The 23,621-nt window shown below is 39.9% G+C and overlaps 1 protein-coding gene and 1 pseudogene across 1 annotated transcript; one reads left to right on the forward strand and one right to left on the reverse strand.

Moving 5' to 3' along the window:
* Positions 1-13,119: 13,119 nt before the first annotated feature.
* LOC142434616 (large ribosomal subunit protein eL39-like) lies at positions 13,120-13,275 on the reverse strand. Its single transcript, XM_075539300.1, has one exon. It carries the CDS (start codon positions 13,273-13,275, stop codon positions 13,120-13,122), a length of 156 nt encoding a protein of 51 aa, XP_075395415.1.
* A 9,145-nt stretch (positions 13,276-22,420) lies between these two features.
* Positions 22,421-22,937, forward strand: LOC142433630 (centrosomal protein 20 pseudogene; annotated as a pseudogene).
* The last annotated feature ends 684 nt before the right edge of the window (positions 22,938-23,621 follow it).

Raw genomic sequence — 23,621 nt, forward strand, 5'->3', positions numbered from 1 at the left:
CATACAGCTTTCCTCTAGTTCTTTAATGCTTCCTTCCCCACCCCCACCCCCACTATCATGATTCCAATTCTACCTTACAAATCTGGCTAGACAAGAGCATGTACATGGGTACAGACCAGAGCTGAAAACAAAGGAAACCCAGGACAGATAAACCCCTCAGGACCAATATTGAGAGTAGCTATACCAGGAGGGGAAGGGAAAGGTGGGGGGAGAAAAGGGGAACCAATCGCAATGATCTACCTATAACCTCCCTCCCAGGGGGATAAACAATAGAAAAATGGGTAAAGTGAGACATCAGTCAGTGTAAGACATGAAAAGATAATAATAACTTATAAAGTATCAAGGGTTCATGAGGGAGGAAGGGGGAAAATGAGGAGCTGAGACCAAGGGCTCAAGTAGAAAGAAAATGTTTTGAAAATGATGATGGCAACAAATGTACAAATGTGCTCGACATAATGGATGGATGTATGGATTGTGATAAGAGTCATATGAATCCCCAATAGCATGATTTATTAAAATAAAATAGAAGAAAAGAAATTGTGTCTTGAGGAGAATGAGGAAACAGGGAGGCTCATGTCGTTAGGAGGCAATCGATTTAGCATTGTACTCAAGATACTGTGCTAGTGCAGTACTCAAACTATCGTCTCATTTTCTAGATCATCAAACTGAAGTTTAGAGAGGATTTAGTTGTCTTGTTTGGCGTCAGTAATGAGTAATAGACATGGATTTCGACGTGGATGTGACTGGAAAACCCTCACTTTTAAATCTAGGTTGCAGTTTCCATCTTCTCATAAATGTTTTCATGAAGTTTTATGATCATGAATCTACTTCACTCTCAGCTAAGAAGTAATCAAAACCATGTGCAAATTAAGATTGGAAAATGAATATAACAAGCCATCTCTCCACTCCAGACTGTCACAAGGGTAGTGCAGTCCTCCTGGTCACCATGACTTTTGGATCCAGCCATTATAAAAAATAGTCATTATTAAAGCACCTCAAAGTCTACAGAGTAATAACAATGGTTTTGAATGCATGTCAAATATTTTACAATGATATACATTTTAATCAGAAAAATTAATAAGCACCGTTGTATTGCTCAAACCACCAGCAAAAGGCATTCAAAAGCAAGGACATAAACTTGTCAGCATATGTTTGGGCGCAGGGTTAATATCTTATATCCCCCCCAGAGAGATGTTCAGTGCACTTGAACAGGTGCTTTAAAGAAAAGCTCAACACCACAATGTGGTGCTCACGAACATTGAGACTTCCAAAGTTGTACATGAAACTAAAATTATTTGGGGGTCCTACCTGGTTGATAAAAGGGAAAAAATAACAATTTACAATATGATTTAAGGAACATATTGCTATCAAACAGATTCCAATTCATAGCAACCCTGTAGGACAGAACAAAATCGCTTCATAAGGTTTCCAAGACTGTATTCTTTCAGAAAGTAAACTGGCCACATCTTTCTCTCATTGAACAGCCTGGTGGGTTTGAACTGCCTACCCTTTGTTTAGCATCCCAACACGTAATCACTATGCCACAGAGAATATGTGTGGAGGCCATGTAAATTGCTGCATCTTTATTTTGGTGGAAGCTCATTTGGCACTAGATGCTACAATAAAATGCCTTCATATCATTTGATTCAGAATTTCTACTTTTAGGAATTTAGCCTACAATAATGGTCATTTAAATACATAAACATTTATATATAAAAACATTAAATGCAGTGGTTTTTGTAACCTTGAAACATTAAGACAATGAAAAATACCCGAAAAAAAGTAATGACAGACCAGAAATGCCCATACCTCTACATATATGGAAAGGGATAGCTGGATTTTGGAGTAGCAATTTTAAACAAAAAATATTCTACAGTTCTTAAAAGAGATAAGAGGAATCTTTCACTACAGTGACAGAAACATATTCAAGATGTATTACGTGGAGAAAAAAACTCCAATGAAGTTATAATTGTTTTGTAAAAATATATTTATTTTATAATTGTTTTGTAAAAATATATTTATTTCTGTGTATGGATACCCAGGGAGAAAGACCAAGCTTTTTACTCCCGTAAAGAGTTATAGTCTTGAAAACACACAGAAGCAGTTCTACCCTGCCTGCATGAGTAGGAATCAACTCTATGGTAATGTGTTTGGTTTGGGTTTTATGGACCCTCAAATTAATTAAATAACTCATAAAATGTTAATATTGCTTGTAATTAGGAGGTGGAAAATAATGCTTTACCTCCTCTGGTTTATATGAATTTTTTAAAGTTTACATAATGAACATGTACTATTTTGTGTTATAAAAATAAAGAAAGGGGTTATGTTTCCATACAAAATATTCCAAACTAGTAATAGAAACCTAGGCTATATAATCCAATAAATATAACATTTATATACATTCAAAACCTTCTATAGATTCCTTTTTGATGCCATCCAGTATAGATGAGGGTATAATTTCACAAAAATTATTTACAACATTCTGAAAGAATAAAGCTATACTTTGGCAACAGTGTCAGATATGCCCCAAATACTTTTTAATAATTAACATTACTTCACAAAGTAAAAGAAAGAACATGCAACACTAAGTAAATCAGATGCCAGCACCATGACCAGGGCTCGTATGAGAATGAAGTGGTGGAGGGAACTCTCATATAAGCCTGAGAAAAGGATGAGACAGAGAGCATTTTAAAACATCCCAGATCCCACAGAGACTCAATAGCTAGAAACATTGAAGGTGGAAAATAATAAGAGAAAAGCTAGTCTGTTCTTTGGAAGAAAGGGTCAAGGATAGGGTGAGGGTCAGAGATAGACTATTACGTAAAACGCTTAGTAATTAAAAACAGTCTTTTGATACTCAACACTGACATTTTGGTGCAACCTTGGTATAACGAAAGGAACCCTAATAGCTCATGGTTAGATCTCTTAGCTGCTAACAGAAAAGTCAACAGTTCTAACCCACCAGTCACTTCTGGAAATAACATGTGGCAGTCTGCTTGCTTAAAGATTTACACCCTCATAAGCTATTCTATTCTGTTCTACCGGGTCCCTAAAGAGTGAGAATTGTCTTGATGGTTATGGGTTTGCTTTTGGTTGGCATAGTAGTGACATTAAATCAGCCTTGGGGAAAATAGGATCCAGAATAGCAATGGTATTGAAATGCAATCAATCAGGACAATTGCTTACCAGGTAACTAGAATAATACTTGGACAAATTGTCTCTAGTAAATAAGTGAATAAAACCTTTCCCTCAACTTGTCTGATGGAATAGGCAGGAGGTATACACTCCTTAGAAAAATAACCATTTAAGATCAAAAGGACAGCATTTACCCAAGTATAAAGTTCAGAAAGTTAGGAAATAAGGAGATATGGAAACAGGAAACACAGCAAAGAAATAGGGTAAGTTATAGTATGTTGAGAGGACTGTAATCACTGAGATGAAGCAAAATGTTTAATAAATGTTGATTGCAAAAATGATGATCTTCTCTGTTATACTTTACCCAATTCACAATAATAAAAAGGGTTTTTTAATTTAGGGTATGAAAGTAATGCAGAGTCAAGGGATAACATATTTTTGTAATGGCTAGAGTAAACATTTCTCTAACTGGGAAGAAAATCAATTTCTCAAAATCAAACAAGAGGCTTCCTGTCTTCATCTTCTTATTGATGAGCCATGCTGAGCTCTGCGTGAGCCCTGTGATGTGGCCACCACCTTTGGATCCACACAACTCTGCCCCCACTGGCCTCTGAACTTCCTGCAGTCTGCATCATTGCACAAAATTGCAATTTCAGCCTTCAGCATGGACCACAACTCAATAGGTATCCAATAGGTAACATCATGGTAGTGAAGGACAGATTGAAATTGGCAAGGGTTTTTGCCTTGCTGAGATCCACAATGAATGTTCATGGAAGAAGCAGCCAAGAGTTCAAAGACACGTTTTGCATTAGGTAAACCTGTTGTACCAAACCACTGGAAAGTGTTGAAAAGCAGAGATGTAACTTTGATGACTAAGGTGAGCCTGACCTAAGCCATGGAATTTTCAATTGCCTCATATGCATGTGCAAGTTGGACAGTGAATAAGGAAAACTGAAGAAGGATCGAAGTATTTGAAGTTTGGTACTGAAGACGAATATTGAAAATACCATGGATAGTCAAAGGAACAAGCAAATCTGTCTTGGAAGAAGTACAGCCAACATGCCCCTTGGAAGCAAGGATGGTGGGAATTCATCTTGCATATTTTGGACATGCTGTCAGAAGAGACTAGTCCCTGGAGAAGGGCATCATGCTTGGTAAAGTAAAGGGGCAGCTAAAAACAAGAACGTTGACAAGATGAATTGATACAGTAGCCGCAACATGGGCTCAAACACAAGAAAGCTTGTGAGGATGGCTGAGAACCAGGAAGGATTTCATCCTGTTGGACTTAGGGTCAGTGGTAGGATTCAAATACTTTAACAATCATTTGACTCTCATAATGACCGTTTTAAGTATTTTTTAACATCCCAATATACTGAAAGGTGGTTTATTATTTCAGACAGTTAATACTTACATAAGAACAATAAGGATACAAGATTAGATCATGGTATAAGAAAAAGTTTCCAATAATAATGAAAATTATTAAATAATACCTGACAAAACCAATGAAACTGTTATTTAAAATATAAATAATTTGAATTTCAAAAACCAACAGACAAATGCAATCCCTACACTATGAATATACTGTAAGTAATGGCCAGTGGTTTTAAATATCAAATGTGAAATGAATATCCCTTACTTGAAAGCAAAAATTATAACAGGGTGATTTGATTAATTTTTTTTCTGTTTACTTGTAGCTTTAGTGAAAGGTTTTCCATTCCACAACTGATGCACATTGTGCTTTATGGCGTTGGTTGCAATCTCCTTTGTGCACCAGCTCTCTCTATCTTCATTCCTGGACTCCCTGTTGCCATTAGCCCTTCTTTCCTGACCCTTTCTGCCGCCCCAATTTTGCTTTGGTGCAAATGCTGCCTCTAGTTGATTGAATCAATCGAAGAATACTTTGCTCCCTGGTGGTATTATTTCCTTTGTGAAAAACAAACAAAAGAACACACTGCCATCAAGTCCAATCTTATTCATGGCAACCTTATATAGAGTTTGTAAGATCTGCAAGTATTAATGGGAGCAGTTTCATCTCCCCCTCCCACCCTGAACCCCCCAGAAGAAGCTTTATAGGCCTGTCTGTTGTTTGGCTGAAATGTGATGCAGAGAGTTGGGCGGAAGGAGTGAGGTGGATTCAGTTTCATGCTGGAAGGGTGTCTAAGGGCCACAGTCTCAAGGTTTGACTAGTCTCTAGCAGACCAGTAAGTCTGGTATTTTATGATTTTAAATCTTGCTCTCTCTATTTTTCCTCCATCTCTGTTCAGAACTTTGCGTTGTGATACTACTAATAGTGGTTGGTATTGGTAGCCGGGGATCATCTAGTTCCTCTGGTCTGGATAGTGAAGAATGTAATTCATGTATTTCCTAAGGCCTTTGGAATAATCATTTCCTTGAGCTTTCATTTTCTTCATTGCATTTTGTATGGCTCCTGTCAAGCTTTTAAGAACCCAGTCACCACTTACTGAAGTAGGGCAGAAAACATTGTCTTTGTGGATTCTCCAAAACAACTTAAACTCACTGCCATGAAGTCGATGCTGCTTCATGGTGACTTATAGTGACCCCCTGTGGGTTACTGAGACTGGAAATCTTTTGGTGAGTAGAAAGCCCAGTCTTTCTTCCTCAGAGTGGCTGGTTATTTTGAACTGCAAACCTTTCTGATTGCAGCCCAACCTGTAACTACTACAACACCATGGATTCAACAAATTCTCTGCTGCCACCGAGTCCATGCTGACTCATAGCAACCTCCTGTGGGTTCCTGAGACTGTTACTGTCTACAGGAGGAAAGCCTAGTCTTTCTCTCACAGAGCTGCTAGTGGTGTCCAACTGCCTACCAAGCAGATTATACCTCAATGTGTAAACTTTACACCACCAGGGCCCCTCCACCAAGGACTCCCTTGTGCCACTTGGTGATTATGTAAACCTTGAAATAAATGTACCAAACCAAACCCAAACTCACTGCTATACAATCAATTCTGACCCTTAGTGGCCCCTGTAGGACAGAAGTGCCTTTGAGGGTTTCTGAGATTGCAATGCTTTACAAGTATAGAAAGCCTCATCCTTTCCCCCAAGAAGCCCCTGGTGGTTTCAAACTGCTGACTTTTTGGTTAGTAGCCCAATAGATAACCACAAACCCACCAGGACTCCTGGGAAATGAATGTACAGAAACAAAAATAAAATTTTATATATATGAATTTTATTTCATTCTGAATCCAACATTCAAAATTTGAGGTTCTATTACCCCTGCATCCCCACTATCACGACCCCAGTTCTACCTTCCAAATCCAGCTAGACAAGAACATGTACATGGGTACAGATAAGAGCTCAGAACACAGGATATCCAGTACAGATAAACCCCTCAGAACCAATAATGAGACTAGTGATACTAGGAGGGTAAAGAAAGGGGTGGGTAAGGTGGAACCGATCATAATGATTGACCTATAATCCCTTCCCAGGTGGACGGAAAACAGAAAATTATGTTAAGAGAGACAGCGGTGAGTGTAAGAAATGAAAAATAAAACAATAATTTATAAATTATCAAGGGTTCATGAGGGAGGAGTGCGGGTGAGGGAGGGGAACAATGAGTAGCTTAAGTAGAAAGAAAATGTTTTGAAAATGATGATGGCAACATATGTACAAATGTGCTTGACACAGAGGATATATGTATGGATTGTGATAAGAGCTGTAAGAGCCCCAAATAAAATGATAAAAAAGAATATTAGACCCATTTGTAAGTTAAAAAGAGACCAGAATTCTGTGAGTGAGATAAAGAATCTAAGGGTTATTACTGTAATATACTGTAATATTTTCCTTTTACAGTAGCAGCAGACAGGTGGCTGGAATATTACTTCTGAGTGTTATTACTAGATTGAGGAGTTATTTTTAGAAAATGTGTCCCATGTTAGGACATCAAAACCCTTTTTTCTTGTGACATTTCAGTGTCCAGGACTTTCTCTTTTCCTTTGTGAAGAGGTGATTGCATCTCACAAAGGAGATTTTACTGATTCATAAGGATCCATGAAACCTCAGTATCAACTCCATTAAAAACACTGCTGAGCACTTGCCAATGATAAGTGTCCATATATAACAAGAATCAGTGATACCGAATTGAGGAGTAAAAGACACATATTTGAAATTGACCAGATCTGAATATGGATTATTGAGTTAGCAGATACTTGAGCTTCCAAATCTTTCCTGTACTCATGACACAATCTATCATATAGACACCACTTGTGAGATGAGGCATTGGCAAATTACAGTCTGTAAGCCAAAATCCAGTCCATCAACTGTTTTATAAATAAAGCTTTATCAGAACATAGTCATTTGTGTATTTGCCTTCTTTTGCAGCACAACAGCAAAGTTAGGTTAAGGTCATATGGTATGAAAAGATTTAAATATTTACATACTCGCCCTTGATTGAAAAATGCTTACTGAACAGTATGATTATTTTAGCAGATCCACTCCCTGCTCAGCCTGATGAAGTCTATGTTAGGTCTCTCTCTCTTTTTTCTCAAACCCATTCAAGCTCACTGCCATTGAATCAATTCTGATTCAAAGGGACAGGGTAGACCTGCCCATGGGTTTCTGAGACTAATTCTTTATGGAAGTAGAAAGTCATCTTTCTCTCAAGGAGCGGCAGGTAGATTTGAACTTCTCACCTTGTGGTTAACATCCCAACAGGTAATCACTGCACCAAAATGCTGGGGGCAGGAATCATTTAATTCTCAAGGAGTTACAATTTTATTAGGGACAATAGTTTTAAGAGATTTAAGCAGCTCTTACTTCTAAAAAATATTCTTAAATTAAGTAAGTAAAACTTATCATTGTTTTGTGCCACTGAGCTTGTTCCAACTCATAGTGATCCAAGGTGTTAGAGTAGAACTGCCCCATAGGATATCCTAGGCTATAATCTTTAAGCTCACCAGGTCTTTTCTCCTGGTGGGTTACAGTCACAGATTTTGGGTAGCACCTGAGGGCTTAATGATTGCATCACCAGGCTCTGCAAGGAAAAATACACTGCACCAAATTGAAGATTTTTCATTTTGTCAAGCAACGTTCAACTCACAGGTATAGCTGCCTAAGGCCTGAAGAATCCGTAGAGGAAGACACTTGTGAAGGAGAAACCAAAACTTTATTGTCTCTGGATGCGGGTGAGAAAAGACAGGGCCTTCGTGACAGAAGCTGAAGTGAATGGGTAATGGACATGGTAGAAATGTGGAAAAGATGGTGCTGTAGTTTGGATCAGTACATTTGGAAGGAAAGCATAAGTTTGTTCAAGCTCTCAAGATTGGAAAATCGTGGGCTTTTCCAAAGCTTCTTAAACTGCCGTGGCTTTGGATGAGGATGCATAACCGAATGTGGGGGTCATGAGACATTTGGCAGCAGCGAAAGTTTTCTGTATGTCCAACAACCAAAAAATTAATTCCAAATCAATTACATAACGAATTTAAGGTGTTGCTGGCAGTGGAAAAGTTTAAGAAGCCCTGTTCTAGACCAACCACCTCATGAAAGGGCCTCTCATACAAGATAGACACCAGCTGTGGTTTATATTTCAAAGTTGCAGAAGAAAGGCTACACAGAGGGTCTATGTTTATATAATGAGTCACAGCAAGAACAGGTGGTGGGTCTGGGGTTTAACATCTATTTATGATGTCTCTGACACCCAGGATTGTCCTGAGGAGTTGTTTGTTTGTAAGAATAAGTTGGGAAAAATCAATGAGAGAATGATTATACCTCTTTCTCTCACTGACTGGTTCATATTTTAGACTCTTCCTTTCCATTTGTTAAGGAAAAAAGACACCAATGTATAAAACATGTTGTATCAATGAAACGCTACCATCAAAATGTCAGTATCCTCTCTAGTGAAATGAGATGGTACCGAGTATGGTCAGAATGAGTAAATAGGAGGGAAAAATCAACAGATGAATGGATGAATGATATCCTAAATGTAGAAAAGTTAATTAACCATTACCACATATTTTATAAACGGAGAGTCAGAATTCAAATACTGCTTTCCAGAAATTCCACTATCTTGCCTTCAAGGTGTTCCTCTTATTCCTAAATTTATTTTGAGAATGTAATGTGCCATATGCCAGATATCCCAGATAGTCACCATGATATTAAACAAAATTCTATAAGCCCACAGCTTAGTCTGTTAATATTGATATCAGGGCCCGATAACATAGATGTGCTTAAGAAGTCAGGCCAAATATAATGTCCTATATCCACCTAAATTATTCTTTTAACTTTATTGTAAAGGACCTTAATGAAAAAACAAGAGAGGGGGAACCAATCATAATGATCTACATATAATCCCCCCTGAGGGACAGACAACACAAAAGTGGGTGAAGGGAGACATCAGACAGTGTAATACATGTAAAAATAATAATTTATACATTATCAAGGGTTCATGAAGGAGGCGTGTGGGTGAGAGAGGGGGAAAATGAGGAGGTGACACCAAGGGCTCATGTAGAAAGCAAATGTTTTGAGAATGATGAGGGCAACAAATGTACAAATGTGCTTGACACAATGGATGGATGGATGGATTTCAATAAGAGTTGTACGAGACCCCAACAAAATGATGTTCTTTCTTTTTTCGGTATAAGAGGGACATCTTTGGAGAATGGTAGCACTAAAGAAATAGAAAGACACTTCTCTAGGCAGATACACATACAGAGGAATAAATAATAGGCCCTATTCTGGACAGCATCAGGAATATGGACTTTCCATTCCTACCCCCTTCTCACGACTCATTAACCCAGGGAAGTTTAATGAGGAGGAAGAAGGACCTGTTCTACAATTCAGATGAGAAAACTCAACCTGCAATTTAAACAAGAGCACAGCAACAAAGAGGGTTATTTCCTCCAAATTCTGACCTTCTGCTCTAGAGTAGACATAAGGATCCAGTGGAGTAGCTGTCCCATTCTTGGTTCATTTCTATTAAAATTACTTTTTGAATCTGCAAGTTGCAGCATTAATGTGGAAGTGATAGTGAAGAACATCAAGTCTAAATAGTTTTACAACTCAATTGCCTTCCAAATGTGTTACACTATTTCCTGAGACATGTATTTGGGTTTTTTACTGATAGAACCATTTTAGACCCAAGAATTCCTTTTCTCAGTGTCCAACTCCCATAGTCCAATTTCAGTTTCTCCAGCAGGCCGAGTACCTTGCTGAATCCCATGCATCTGCTGACATTGTTCCTCACGTCTCACATACCTACAAGCACGCACTCAACATGTCTTGAAGTTTTGGTAAGGATAATAACAAACATGCATTGCTTGTTTTTTACTGATGAGACCTAGGTTTGGGCACTCAGAAAGTTTATTCATCTTACACCAATGCCCTAAAAAGGAAACACCACAGACAGGAAATATAAAGGCCTGGGTTGAATTCAGGGCTGTTAAACTTACATCTTGTAAAGTTCAATAAATGGAATGTAAGACTTTTCATCTGAAAAACTAAAATAGCAACTCTTGCCTTACATGCTCACTGTAAGGAGCCCTGGTGGCATAATGGGTTACAGGTTGGGGCTTCTCAAGGTCAGCTGTTCCATTTCACCAGTCACCTCTAGGGAGATAGATGCGACTATCTCTTTCTGTAAATATTTACAGCTTCAGAAACCCTAGGGAATATTCTAGTCTGCCCTTTAGGGTAGCAATGAGTCAGAATAGACCCAACAGCAGTTGGTTTGGTTTCCTGGCTGACATTTGTTGTCTTCACTTTGCAGTGGGCAGGGACCATGTTACTTTGGGTGTCACTTGCACTCTAGGAGTTCCGTTTGGAATTTCATAACAATTGTCACTGGAGTGCCTAATACACAGTGTGCTGTTATTCCCTCAGGTAGCTCCTATTAAAATGATTCCTTGGCCTCAACAGATCTTCCCTAGTTAGAAAACGGAGCACTTGAACAGCGGGGTCCACTTTTGTGGATCTTCACAATGTTCCTGTACAGCTGAGCACTCTCCCCAGTTTCATTTTCGCGGACACAATGAACCTGCCGAGATGTGACGGACCCAAGGGCCTGTCATCACTGATGCGTGTGGCCCTGGCACCCAGGCAGCACTCGTGCACATCATTCTGGCATTTGGCTCCACTCTTCTTTGCGCCTCCGCTCACTTTCTGAGACTGAAAGGTTAGCAGAGACTCTTAGATCGTGTGTGTGCCGGTGTTTCCTCTGAGATCTAGAAGGAGACAGCGGAAAAAATTAAGTGAATTCAACAGGAAATAAAAAATGTGAAGATTTTCCCCTTATTTCAACTCATCGTGCTAATAATTCTATTAGAATCACATATATAAACTGGTGTTGTAGGTTAAAAAGAATGGACTATCAGCAATTTCATGTGGATCTTTGGTTGTTCTTTATGCTCCGCAGTCCAAATGTTTTCCAATGACATAGTGATGCTATTTTATTTATGGCAGTGCCACCTGTGATACACAAGTGAGGAGATGGCATGAGAAGGAAAATTTGCTGAATGCCTAGCTGTTTGTGCCGCCAAAAGCTGTTTGGCACTTGCCATACTTTTCCAACTCGCAGAGAAACCTTATAAACTAGATGCTGGCATTCCTTTTTTATTACTGATCTTGTCACTAATTCTGCTCTCTGAGGGTCACAGAAGTTAACTGTTTTCTCAAAAGTTAAACAGTTAATCAGTGGCAGCACAGGGGTTCTAACCTGGTCATGTCTGACTGGAAAACTAAACTCCCCTCACGGCCTCCCTGTTTCCCTGCCTCCCTGCCTCACTGCCTTCCTGCCTCTCTGCCTCACTGCCTCCCATTTCCAAGTTCAACGTACAGAATTCAAAACCAGGTTGGTCGAAACTTGTTTGGCACAGTTCATGTGAGAAAAGGGACATATTTGTTAGTAATCTTTATCTCCGTCAAATGGTCATGCATAGTAGAGAATTGGTTCTCTGAGTCTGAAATTTAGGAGGAACAAATTGTGGGATGAAGACATGAAATTGAATTTTCAACGCCTGACCGAATATCATACCCCATAAATATTGCTTGAATGAATGTATGATTGGGTGACTCATAGGTTTTTGAGTTACTAGCAAGTAAAATTGAGTATTTATCCTTCTATTTTTGTTATGCAGATACATTTTTCATAGTATTTGTGATCATAATGCACAAATAGCTTCATGATCCCTTTTAAAATAACTTGTTAATAATTTTTAGTAGCTATAAATTTTCAGGATATGAAATTCAGCTGGTTGAGAAACATTTTTCCTTCTTTTTATATATACAACTTATCTTAGTATATGTTTTAAAGACCTCATTCTATTTACTGTGGAAAACCTAATCTGACAATTGAAAGTAAATTCAGTCTCTTTAGAGTTTTCTGAATGAATTTAGCATGGGTTAAATAAACTTAGGGCTACAATTTAAGTCCTAAGGGTTGGGAAGCTTATACTGTATCATGAAATCCTCGGTGGAGGGAATAAATAATAATGATTTCTCAAGCAGTGGTAAGGCCTGGGAGAACAAACACAAACCAGACCAACCCCACTGCAATCAAGAAGATGCTGATCCCTATGAGAGAGTCTCAGAGACTAAATCTTTATGGAGCAGATGGCCATATCTTTCTGCTGAGAAACAGCAACTGTGGTCTCTGGGTTGCTGACCTTGTGTTTAGCCAGTGCCTACCAGACAGAAAGAACAATGAACCACCCTAAATAGAGACAGTGAATAATTGACCCATCAACTATCCTTATGACCCTGACAAAGGGGGTCCTGGGAAAGATAGCGCTGATGGGGAAGACTTGTTGATGTCAGTATAGGAATTATGATTCTAGACAACACATTTTATTTTATTTCAAACCAACAGCCTTACATTATTTATTGTTAAACTTGATGCAGAAGCATAAAAATGAAGGAAGAAACCAGATTATTTGCAAACACAAGTTCAATAGATCAGATGGTGGCAAAAGTCTTAAGGCAACTCAACACGATGTGAGCCTGGGCAAATGCCGCCGTGCGTGCCCTCCCTCACAGACCCAGCTTGGCTCTTCTCCAAAGTCTTCTCCTTGAGTTGTACCTGATCTGATTACCGGGTTTCATCCGAATCCATTGGGGAATGGGCCGATAGTGCTTCTGTTTCTTGGCCAGGGATCTCTTGATCCTGAAGGTCTTACGAGATGACATGGTGATATCGGGGCAACAGCACATTAAGGATGGCGGAGAAGCAGAGAGAGACAACACATTTTAGACAGCAATTCCATCCCTACCTTTCTTGGAAATGGTGACACCTAGCTGAAAAATGCATTTTTTTTGGATGGGGGTGGGGAGGCGTAGGGCGTTATAAATAAATAAAACTCTCACTGCCTCCAAGTCAATGTTGACTCCTCGAGCCCCTACAAGACATAGTAGAACTGCCCCCTCTGAATTTCGAGGACTGGAACTTTTCACAGGAGTAGAAAACCATATAGCAAGATGGAGAAGTAGAAAGTCAGGTGGCAGGATGAAGAATGACTTGACACACTTCCTTCCCTCTCACACAGGCTTTTTGCCCTGGTTGCGATACACTTCTCTCCCTGTCTGCAAATCTGGGAGGCTATAGCCACTAGAGGAAGCCAAACTATGAAACAGGAGACAGAGAATGGCAGGAAACCAGAGGGCTCAAACAGCAGAGGCCAAGCATATGTTAAATGGTGTGGAATGGAGGCGGGCTGGCTGCTGAGGTCAGCCAGCCCTTGAGCGTGTTTATTTTTTTTTTTTCCTTCTGACTCTGACTTCCTACGTGTTATGTAGCAGCGGCACGTCCTGCCGAGGGGCTTGCTATCCTTTTACTACTCTTGTATTTGTTGGACTTTGAGGCCTTGTGGTGTTCCACTTCCTTGGGTACAGTTTGTTTTCTTCTCCCCCCTCCCCCACTTGTCCAGACTGTTTGTGTAATCTGTTTTGCAAGAGCCTGCCAGCCAGGACTCCCTAGACATGTACATTAAGAGGCGGCATAATCCCACGGCAAAGCATGTAAGTTGTACAGATTTTAGCCCCTATCTCCACTAATCAGTAGCTGTGAAGATTTTAGCAAAGTTGCTTAACGTTTCTAAATATTTATTTCCTTATCTCTAAACGAATATCAATTTTCAATGAATGTTTTTGAAGATTAAAAGATAGCTGTCGTTACATTTTTCGTTACTATTATTATCCTAAGTGTTCTTATTGCCCCCAAACAATCTTTCTGCCCCCAAACAATCTGGTTTTATGCCAGGCACCCACAGGAAGAGGAATACCTGAGAAGCACACTGTTTGCATGATCTATAATCAGCTTTGTGTTGTCCATGAGAAGAGGGAGCCACAAGGCCAATTGGAGCCTGATAGGCTGAAGTGGTCAAGGATTTGGTGTTGTTTGGATCGGCAATCAACGCTCATGGACACGGAAGTCACGAAATCAAAAGACAAATTACATTAGATAAATCTGCTTCACAAGACAGTGTTAGAGTGCTGAAAAGCAAGATTGTTACTTTGAGGAATAGCATGTGCCTGACCCAAGCCGTGGTATTTTCCATTGCCTCATAGGCATGCGAAAGTTGGATATTGAATAAGGAAGACTGAAGCAGAATCAATGCCTTTGAATTGAGGTGCTGGGGAAAATATGAAAAGTACCATAAAAGGACAAACTGATCTGTCTTGGAAGAAGTAAGGCCAGAGTGCTCCCTAGGGCCAGGATGGCAAGACTTCATTACACATTTGGACATGTTATCAGGAGAGATTAGTCCCTGGAGAAGGACTTCATGATTGCTAACGTGGCAGGGCAGCAAAAAAGAGGAAGGCCTTCAAGGAGATGGATTGACACGGTGGCCCACAACAATGGGCTCAGGGACAGGAACAATTTCAAGGGTGGAGCAGGACAGTGCAGTGTTTCATTCTGTTGTGCACGGGGTCACCAACAACAGCAACAGGACAGATTCTGGTGTTGGTTCTGGGAAACCAAGGGCAGGACACCCTTTCCCAAGATCATAGCTGATTTACAGGTGACATGGGAAGCTCACACATTCAAGCAAATTGGTTTGTAGTCTCAGGATCCTTCTTGATGAGATTTTAATTTCACGATTAGTTAAGGAACTAATTGTAGAGTCACTCCATAAGGTAAGAGTAAATAAGTGAAAAACATTTTGTATGGTATTTCAGGCCCCCAGGGGGTTCTAGGCCCAGATAACACAAAGGTACTTCTCCATTTAGTAGGCATGACTGACACGGTGCACATGATGCACAAGTACACCTTACTCTTCTAGAAAACAGTATTTAAATTTCAAAGAAACCTTTTATTCCCCCCTCTAAATTTCCCTGATAGAAGCATTTGTTTGTATTGGAGAACGTAGAATTCAGGTCAGAGAAGTTGAAATCTGAAGGAACAAAGCTACATTTGCAGTTAGAATTTCCATAATAAATATTTTATCTGAGCTGTAAGTATACAGCTATAAAGCATAGACTCAGTGAGCAAATTCAGGGTTTGATTAAATGGAGCATTTTCTCATGAGTAAAAGCTTTTCATTTCCTTATCGCCACCAGCTCTATTATTACCATGAAGCTTCTTACATGCTCTTATCAATTTTATCACTTTTGTCCCCTGCTGCTAGAATAAACAAGCCTTAAAGACATCTTAACCAAGTGGTCTGTCTTAAAGCTCAACTTCATTGTTTAATACATGCGGTAGTGGGTCTGGCATTACCAGCAGCCGCTCTTCACATAATGTGGAATTGGCTTCTGAACTTATCGATTCCGTGACACCTGATTGGAACTAGGAAAGAGGGAAATGGAGCAGTGAATGAAAATCGGCCATTAGCTGAACTTGTATGCTTAATGTTTACTGTGAATTAAGTGAAGGTTTACAGAGCACAACAGGTGACCTGGTGGTGCAGTGGTTACATGTTGGGCTGCTACCTCCAAGATCAGCGGTTTGAAACTACCAATCTCCTGAAGGAAAAAAGATGAGGCTTTTTACTGCCATGAACAATCACACAGGAGCAGTTCTGCTCTGTTTTCTAGGGTCACTATGGATTGGCATTGACGTGATGGCAGTGAGGGGTTTGGATTGGCTTTTGGTTGTTTTTGTTGCTGTTGTTTTACAGAGCAGTTTTACCTTCAACAATTCGTGCATATTTTGCTTCAACTTTTCCATTGAAATCCCCGTAATGTACCATCGCTTATCCCACTTCCTCCCTGTGTTTCCTGTTTCCATTCCTCCTTTGGTCCTAAACCTTCTCAAATTTGTTCTTGAGAAATGCTGCTTTTTTATCTTAAATGGCCAATGATTCTAGCATGGGGGTGAGTTCACTTCCAGACCTGAAGGATGATGAAGGACCATAGTCTTTGGGGTCCCATCAGTCTTTCTCTGACCACTAAGCCTTGTCTCTTTTGTGATTTGAGTTCTGTGCCACATGTTTCTGTCCTTCTACACAGGACCCTCTAAGGCAGTGATTATCAACCTGGGGGTCGCAACCTCTTTGGGGGTCAAATGACCCTTTCACGGGGGTCGCCCAATTCATAACAGTAGCAAAATGACAGTTATTAAGTATCGAGAAAAATAATTTTGTGGTTTGGAGGTCACCACAACATGAGGAACTGTATGAAAGGGTTGCGGCATGAGGAAGGTTGAGAACCACTGCAATGTAATCTTTTATCAAAGTAGTTGGAAGAGATAGCTGTGTATCATCGACTTCCTTTGGTCTCAGGATTGCGGGGGGGGGGGATGTTTATGGACCATTAGTCCATTGAACTAATTATCTTTGCATTTCACCCTCTTCTTTTCTATGGTTGGCTGCTCACAAGATTTTTGGCTACTCACCACAGTAGGACCTAATACATTGTCTGTGTGAACTGCCTTATGCCAATTGTCATTAGAAAACTTGGGACTCTTTATTTTGTAGACCTTTTTAAAAAAAGGCTTTCCTAGAATTTCCTTAACGTGTTGCTTATCTTACAATATTAGAAGATTTAACTTTTAAATTATAACTCAAGCTCACTGAAGAGGGGGGAGTAAAGTAAGTTCTAGTAAATGTTCTCAATTTAAAATTTCAACGGCTATATGCTTGTTTGTTTGGGTGACCTGGTGGTGCAATAGATAAGTGCTGGGCTGCTACGTGCAAGAGCAGCAGTTCAAACACACCGGTCCCACTTCAAAGGAATGGTGTGCAGATTTACATTTCAGAAATCCGAAGGAGCAGCAGTGCTGCTCTGTCCCATACCGTCCCTATGCATTGCAGTTGACTGGAGGGCAGAGAGGTCATAAAATAAGGAAGAGTTTATCCAATGACCCATCGCTCTAGGGTTTGGGACAACTCCATTCCTCATTTCCTCACCTGTCAGATTCAACAGCATCACTCTTGGTTTAAGAAAATAGGAATTTCTACTAGGTGAGTGGAGATGAAGGGTGGTGGAGGGGTGGTGGTGGTGGTGCATGAGGCAGGTGGCTCCTAAGCAGGGAAACACCTGCAACCCATGCTAACAGTATCTCAAAGATACGGCAAGCCTTAGACAGGATAGTCATGCCATGCACGTGGAAACCAAAGTACAAGTCCAGCTTTGAGAAAAACTTCTGTTGGCCTAGCATAGTTGAGCCTGAAATAACTTTACAATCTGGAACAATGACTCTCAGCAGTAACCCACATGGAGGGGCCTGCCTTCCTGATCCTCTGAGTCCTGAATTTTGGCTGCACTCGTGGCACAGTGGTTTTCATATTGGATTGCTAACTACAAGGCCAGCAGTTCAAAACCACCAGCCGCTTCAAGGGAGAATGATGAGGCTGTCTGCTCCCACAAAGCAATCCATAAGGAAAATTCTACTCTATCTTGCAGCATTGCTATGAGTTGGAAATCCATAAGGAAAATTCTACTCTATCCTGCAGGATTGCTATGAGTTGGAGTATACTCAATCACATGCCTCTTTTCCACCTTATAAGACTGAGTAGAACTGTCCTTGGGGTTTTAAGACTGGAAATCTTTCAAGGACTAGTCAGTCTCATCTTTTTCTCTTTGAGCAACTGGTTTTCAAGGCAGGGGCTCAAAATCTAAACTCCATGACACCTAATATCCCCAGAAGCCCAGAGCCACAAGAAAGGCAGATTAAGAGGCAGCCCATCTGTCAGGTTGGGATGTCTTTCTTTTCTTTTTTAAAAAAATCATTTTATTAGGGGCTCATACAACTCTTATCACAATCCATACATACATCAATTGTGTATAGCACATTTGTACATTCATTGCCCTCATCATTCTCAAAACATTTGTTCTCCACTTAAGCCCAAAGCATCAGCTCCTCATTTTCTCCCCTCCCTCCCAGCTCCCCCATCCCTCATGAACCCTTGATAATTTATAAGTTATTATGTTGTCATATCTTGCACTGTCTGATGTCTCCGTTGACCCACTTTTCTGTTGCCTGTCCCCCAAGGAGGAGGTTAATTGTAGATGCTTATAATCGGTTTCCCCTTTCTACCCCACACTCCTGGTGTCACCACTCTCACCACTGGTCCTGAAGGGATCATCTGTCCTGCATTCCCTGTGTTTCCAGTTCCTATCTGTACCAGTGTACATCCTCTGGTCTAGCTAGATTTATAGTGTAGAATTGGAATCATGATAGTGGAAAGGGGTGGCATTTAGGAACTAGAGGAAAGTTGTATGTTTAATTGTTGCTCCACTGCACCCTGACTGGCTCATCGCCCCCCTCCCCATCAACCTTCCATAAGGGGATGTCCAGTTGCCTACAGATGGGATTTGTGTCTCCACCCCACCTTCTCCCTCATTCACAATGATATAAGTTTTGGTTCTATGATGCCTAATACCTGATTCCTTCAACACCTCATGATCACACAGACTGGTGTGCTTCTTCCATGTGGGTTATGTTGTTTCTGAGTCCAATGACCTCTTGTTTACCTTCAAGTCTCTAAGACTCTAATTGCTATATCTTTTGATAGCCAGGTTCCATCAGCTTTCTTCACCACCCCACATACATCTCTCTCCCATGGCCTCCCCGAAACTAAGTGTCCCTATAAAGGAGCGGTGTAATGGTTAAGTGTTGGTCTGTTAACTGATCATTGTTTTATGAGGGAGTACTTGAGTGGAGGCCCAATGTCCACCTGCTACTTTAATACTAAATCTACAAATATATGCACATAGATCTATACTCCTACATTCTATATAGATATATTTACATATGTACATGCCTTTATTTAGACTTCTATGAATGCCCTTTGCCTCCTAGCTCTTTCCTCTATTATTTCCTTTTACTTTCCTCCTGTCCCACTATCATGTTCAGCCTTCATTTGGGTTTCAGTAATTCCTCTTGGATACCTTACCCTTGGCCACGCCCTACCAGGCCTCCTACACCTCCATCACCACCGATATGGATCACTTTTTGTTCCCTTGTCTCTGGATTTGTTAATACCACTTAGCATTGGTCTGCTCACAGCAGCTGTACCCTCTCCATATCAGTAGGAACAAAGGTGTGTGACCACAGTAGCTCTTAGGAAATATTCACATAACTACATAACTATGGTCATATTAAAAGTTTCCTGCTGCTTAAGCTTTTTTATGGTAATTGTCTAGAATTGTCATCCCTAGTTTAATATTCTTATTTTAGCAGTGTCTGGAATTTCAATTTCTCTTCTATTACTAATCCTCATTACCACATAATAATGAGGATGGTTTCTGTTGAGAATTTTGTCTTATTAATAGGTGATCTCTCAGTACCACCCTGCATTGCATGCTGGTGTGCCCTAAGCCTTCTGAGGGCTGGTGTTATGTGAATACAGTAGAATAGATTCAACCTGACAGATGGAACCTGTGTTACATCAAATGACCAATTGTTGATATTGTGTACATGACTTTAAATGAAGGAAAACTGAGTAGTTAATTATTAAATACGTTAAATATTATTAAATATGTTTTAATAGCTAGTGGTATGGTATGCTCCTTAAATTAGAAATCAGCCAATACCCAACCATTCAATCATAAAATTAATTTAAATGTGCTAAGCTTACAAATTCACATCTTAGATCTTCAACTGAGAACAGAGGACTTTGCTTTTTAGTGCTCATTTTTCACCAGTACAGGGAAGCTTGAAAATTGGTTTTCACATGTTGTAGCAAAAGAGTCTATGTTTTGACTTAATGATGATTTTTTTGTCTCAAAAGTGTCTTTCTTGCGTCCTATCTGGCACTTTGGCCTAGTAAGGTGTAAAAGACAATCTTCTTTCTGTTTAGATGCGTGATTTGCTTTTTCTGTGTACAAAGAAAGGGTTGCATTAATGCAAATTATTAACATGCTTTAAAAAAGAAGAATAAGAAAGTCACAATCTCTGAAACTCACAGAGGCAGTTCTACCCTGTGTTATAGGGTCGCTCTGAATTGGCATTGGCTCCATGGTAATGAGTTATTTTAGGATGCTTAGCTTTGTTGAGTCGGCCACCTAGGTCATGTGGACTCCATATACAGGGGAACAAAATGCTGCCCAGTCCTGCACCAACACCTTGGCAACCCCTGGGAGCTTTATATATATACATATACATATGCATATACATATGCATATGCATATACAGAAATAGATCACCAGATCTGTCTTAGTTTAAACACTCCAATGAAAACTGTTCAGCATCATAGCAACACACAAGCCACTAATGACAGATGGGCAGTGGCTGTGCATGAGGAGCTCACTCACTGCCACTGGGTTAATTCTGACTTATTATGACCCCATAGGACAGGGTCGAACTCCCCTGTGGTTATCTGAGACGGTAACTCTTTATAGGCGTGAAAAACCTCATCTTTCTCCCGTGGAGAGGCTGCTGCTGTCAAACTACTGACCTTGCAATTAGCAACCCAATACGTAAGTCAAACTGTGGTCTCTTGCATGGGAGGTGAGAATTCTCTTACTGAACCAACACTTCTTCTAAATGACAGTACTAAATCAGGTAAAGAGACAATTGATTCTGAATGTTCTGTCACTGCATCAGGCAGCACCTTGAGGTATGAGACGTCTTCAAAAGAGGACAATTGTCCCCAAACTCAAACTTAACTGCCATTTAGTCAACTCTGATTCATATTGACACTATAGGACCAAGAAGAATTGTCCCTGTTGGTTTAGGAGACTGTGACGCTTTATAGGAATAGAAAGTCCCATCTTCATTCTCTGGGGTGGCTGGTGGTTTGAAGTTTTTCGGCCTTGTGGTTAGTGGTGTAATAAGTAACCCACTAAGCCACCAGGGCTTCTCTTGACAGCTCTCTAGAAAAGGTGAAAGGTTTGCTGCCTCTGGAGATGGGGTCTTGGTGGCAGAGGCTCGAAGTGAATGTTCAGAGAGGAATCGGGAAATGGTAGCACTTCCTATTGGTGGCTGTGGGAGATTGTTTTCAAAGATGGCTGAAATAGTTCCTCCCATTCCCTGTGCTATTTTGTAATGGGGCCTTGTCACTATCTCATAAAAAAAGGAGTCTATTTTCCCTTCTCTTGGCCCTATGTTTGCTTTGGGTCAATAAAATGCAGAAGAAGTTATGCAGCATTTCCAAGACAGGGCCTTAAGAGGTTTTCAGATTTTACTTTTGCCTCCTGGCATGCTCCTTCTTGCAACCTAGTCACTATGCTGTGGGGAGCATAAGCAACCATAATCAGGAATTTCTGTGGAACACTGAATTTCCCTGGTGCCTGTCCCAACTGAGTTCTCAGTCAAGAGGCTGAATCAACCATCAGACATGTGAATAAGGCCATTTTTGACCTTTGGACAATCTCAGTGTCCTGGCTTGAAACAGAAGAATCATCCAATCAACCCATTTGATCATGAAATAATATATTCTTGATGTTTTGTGTTATTTGTTATCCAGCAGTACATCGCCAAACACTGATCATTGTTGGAATGATAGAATCCGAGGAAAACCATGTTTATGAATACTCTCAAAAATCTGAAAATTCATCAGTAAGAGTTTGAGGGACAATGATTTCATCAACTCATTACATGCAGTGCATTCTTCAATACAAGAACTGCTCAGAAAGGATGACATCACTTTCAGGTCATATTTTAAAATTAGAAACAAAAGGTGTAATTTGATTTGGAATTCCACTACACGTTAGTGACTTTGGAGCCCAATGCCTGCATATAATTCCTCGCCTTCTTTGTTTTAAAATTCCTAAGGGGGTGTGAGAATGGTATGGTGGTTTTGAAACAAATATATGATTGTTTCATGTATTTACAGACTTATTTCATCGACAAAGGGACAATTATTTTAATCAAAATACAATAAATGTTTCATAATCAAAAACTTTCCCTTAGTATCAATTTAATAAAAGAACTGGGCATTGGGAAAAAATGGCAACTGTCACCCAGCTTAAGGCTGTTTTAAAGGACACTTTAGAGAAAGGAAAGTGTATTAGGGAATTTAAAAGCAAAATCTGAGCTGAGGCTTTTAAAGCCCTAGATGATTACCATGAACTTTTCCCACCATTGTCTCATGAATTCAACAAACAGAAGTATATATCATCTGTCCTTGTAGTAGAATCTGATCAACCTGTAATTCCATTGGACAGAAAATTTCTCATCTGTGAACTGAGCTTATTTGAGGAACCAAAAGATAATACACTACCTATTTTATATGGGTTTTAGGCTCATTTCTTGTATGGGTCTAAGAATGGCTTACAGAGTGCATTTCTGAAAGCATTCTCTCTTCAGCTTTCAAGGCCCAATTTTATCAAACAATAGATGGAGCAGAAGGAAGCAAATAGATAATCTAGGAACAGGAAAGGGGAAAAACTTAAGTGTTACAGGTCTTCATGTTGCCCCAGCAATGAAAACATGGCACTTCCACTTGAGGCATCTTTTGTCTTAATATTGCATGCATGAAATAACTTATTTATTGTCCCACTGTGACTAAATTGTAGCCCAAATATAAGCATTTTTTAGGACTGTAAATTTGTGCACAACACCTACTCCTTCATGTGTTTCAACAATTGTTAATAAGAGTTAACTTATATCAAGTTTAAAGGGCTTGATCTGATCTAACATGTTTTCTTTTTAGGAAGTATTTTAAAAGTGTTCTAGCAACAAAAAACAGCTAGTTGAGAAAGGAAAGGCGCATGCGTACCCTACACATTCTTCTAAAAAATTGCATTCTTCTAAAAAATTACAGGCCTGGAAAACCATAAGCACTGCAATTTCTTCAACTAGCATTTATGTAGATAATGCAGGAAAAGTCAATGGTTTAAGATAAAAACCACAAAACTTTTTTTTTGGTCATTTGTTTGCCAGCGTCCATTTATTGCAATGCAGGCCATACATCAACATGGAGCTCCCACCCAGAGTTTGGAAGGAAACGGCACTAACCAATCGTCTGCATGTTCTGGGCACCATTGCTTGTTTTGTAGGAGTCCCCGGGTCCTGGGCTGCACTATCTTTATGGCTGTTTTACAGAGATTGGTGATGAGCCTAACAAGGTAGTATTGGCTCTCAAATGTTTTTAATGACTTCTTTTATCCCAAAGTTGTAGAGATTGGGAGCTGATCAGAAAATCCAT

Source organism: Tenrec ecaudatus, chromosome X (genome assembly GCF_050624435.1).
Source record: "Tenrec ecaudatus isolate mTenEca1 chromosome X, mTenEca1.hap1, whole genome shotgun sequence".
Classification (NCBI taxonomy): domain Eukaryota; kingdom Metazoa; phylum Chordata; class Mammalia; order Afrosoricida; family Tenrecidae; genus Tenrec; species Tenrec ecaudatus.

Bases quoted from the DNA above. Each gene is read 5' to 3' on its own strand.
- LOC142434616 (XM_075539300.1), bottom strand. From the start codon at position 13,275: ATGTCATCTCGTAAGACCTTCAGGATCAAGAGATCCCTGGCCAAGAAA.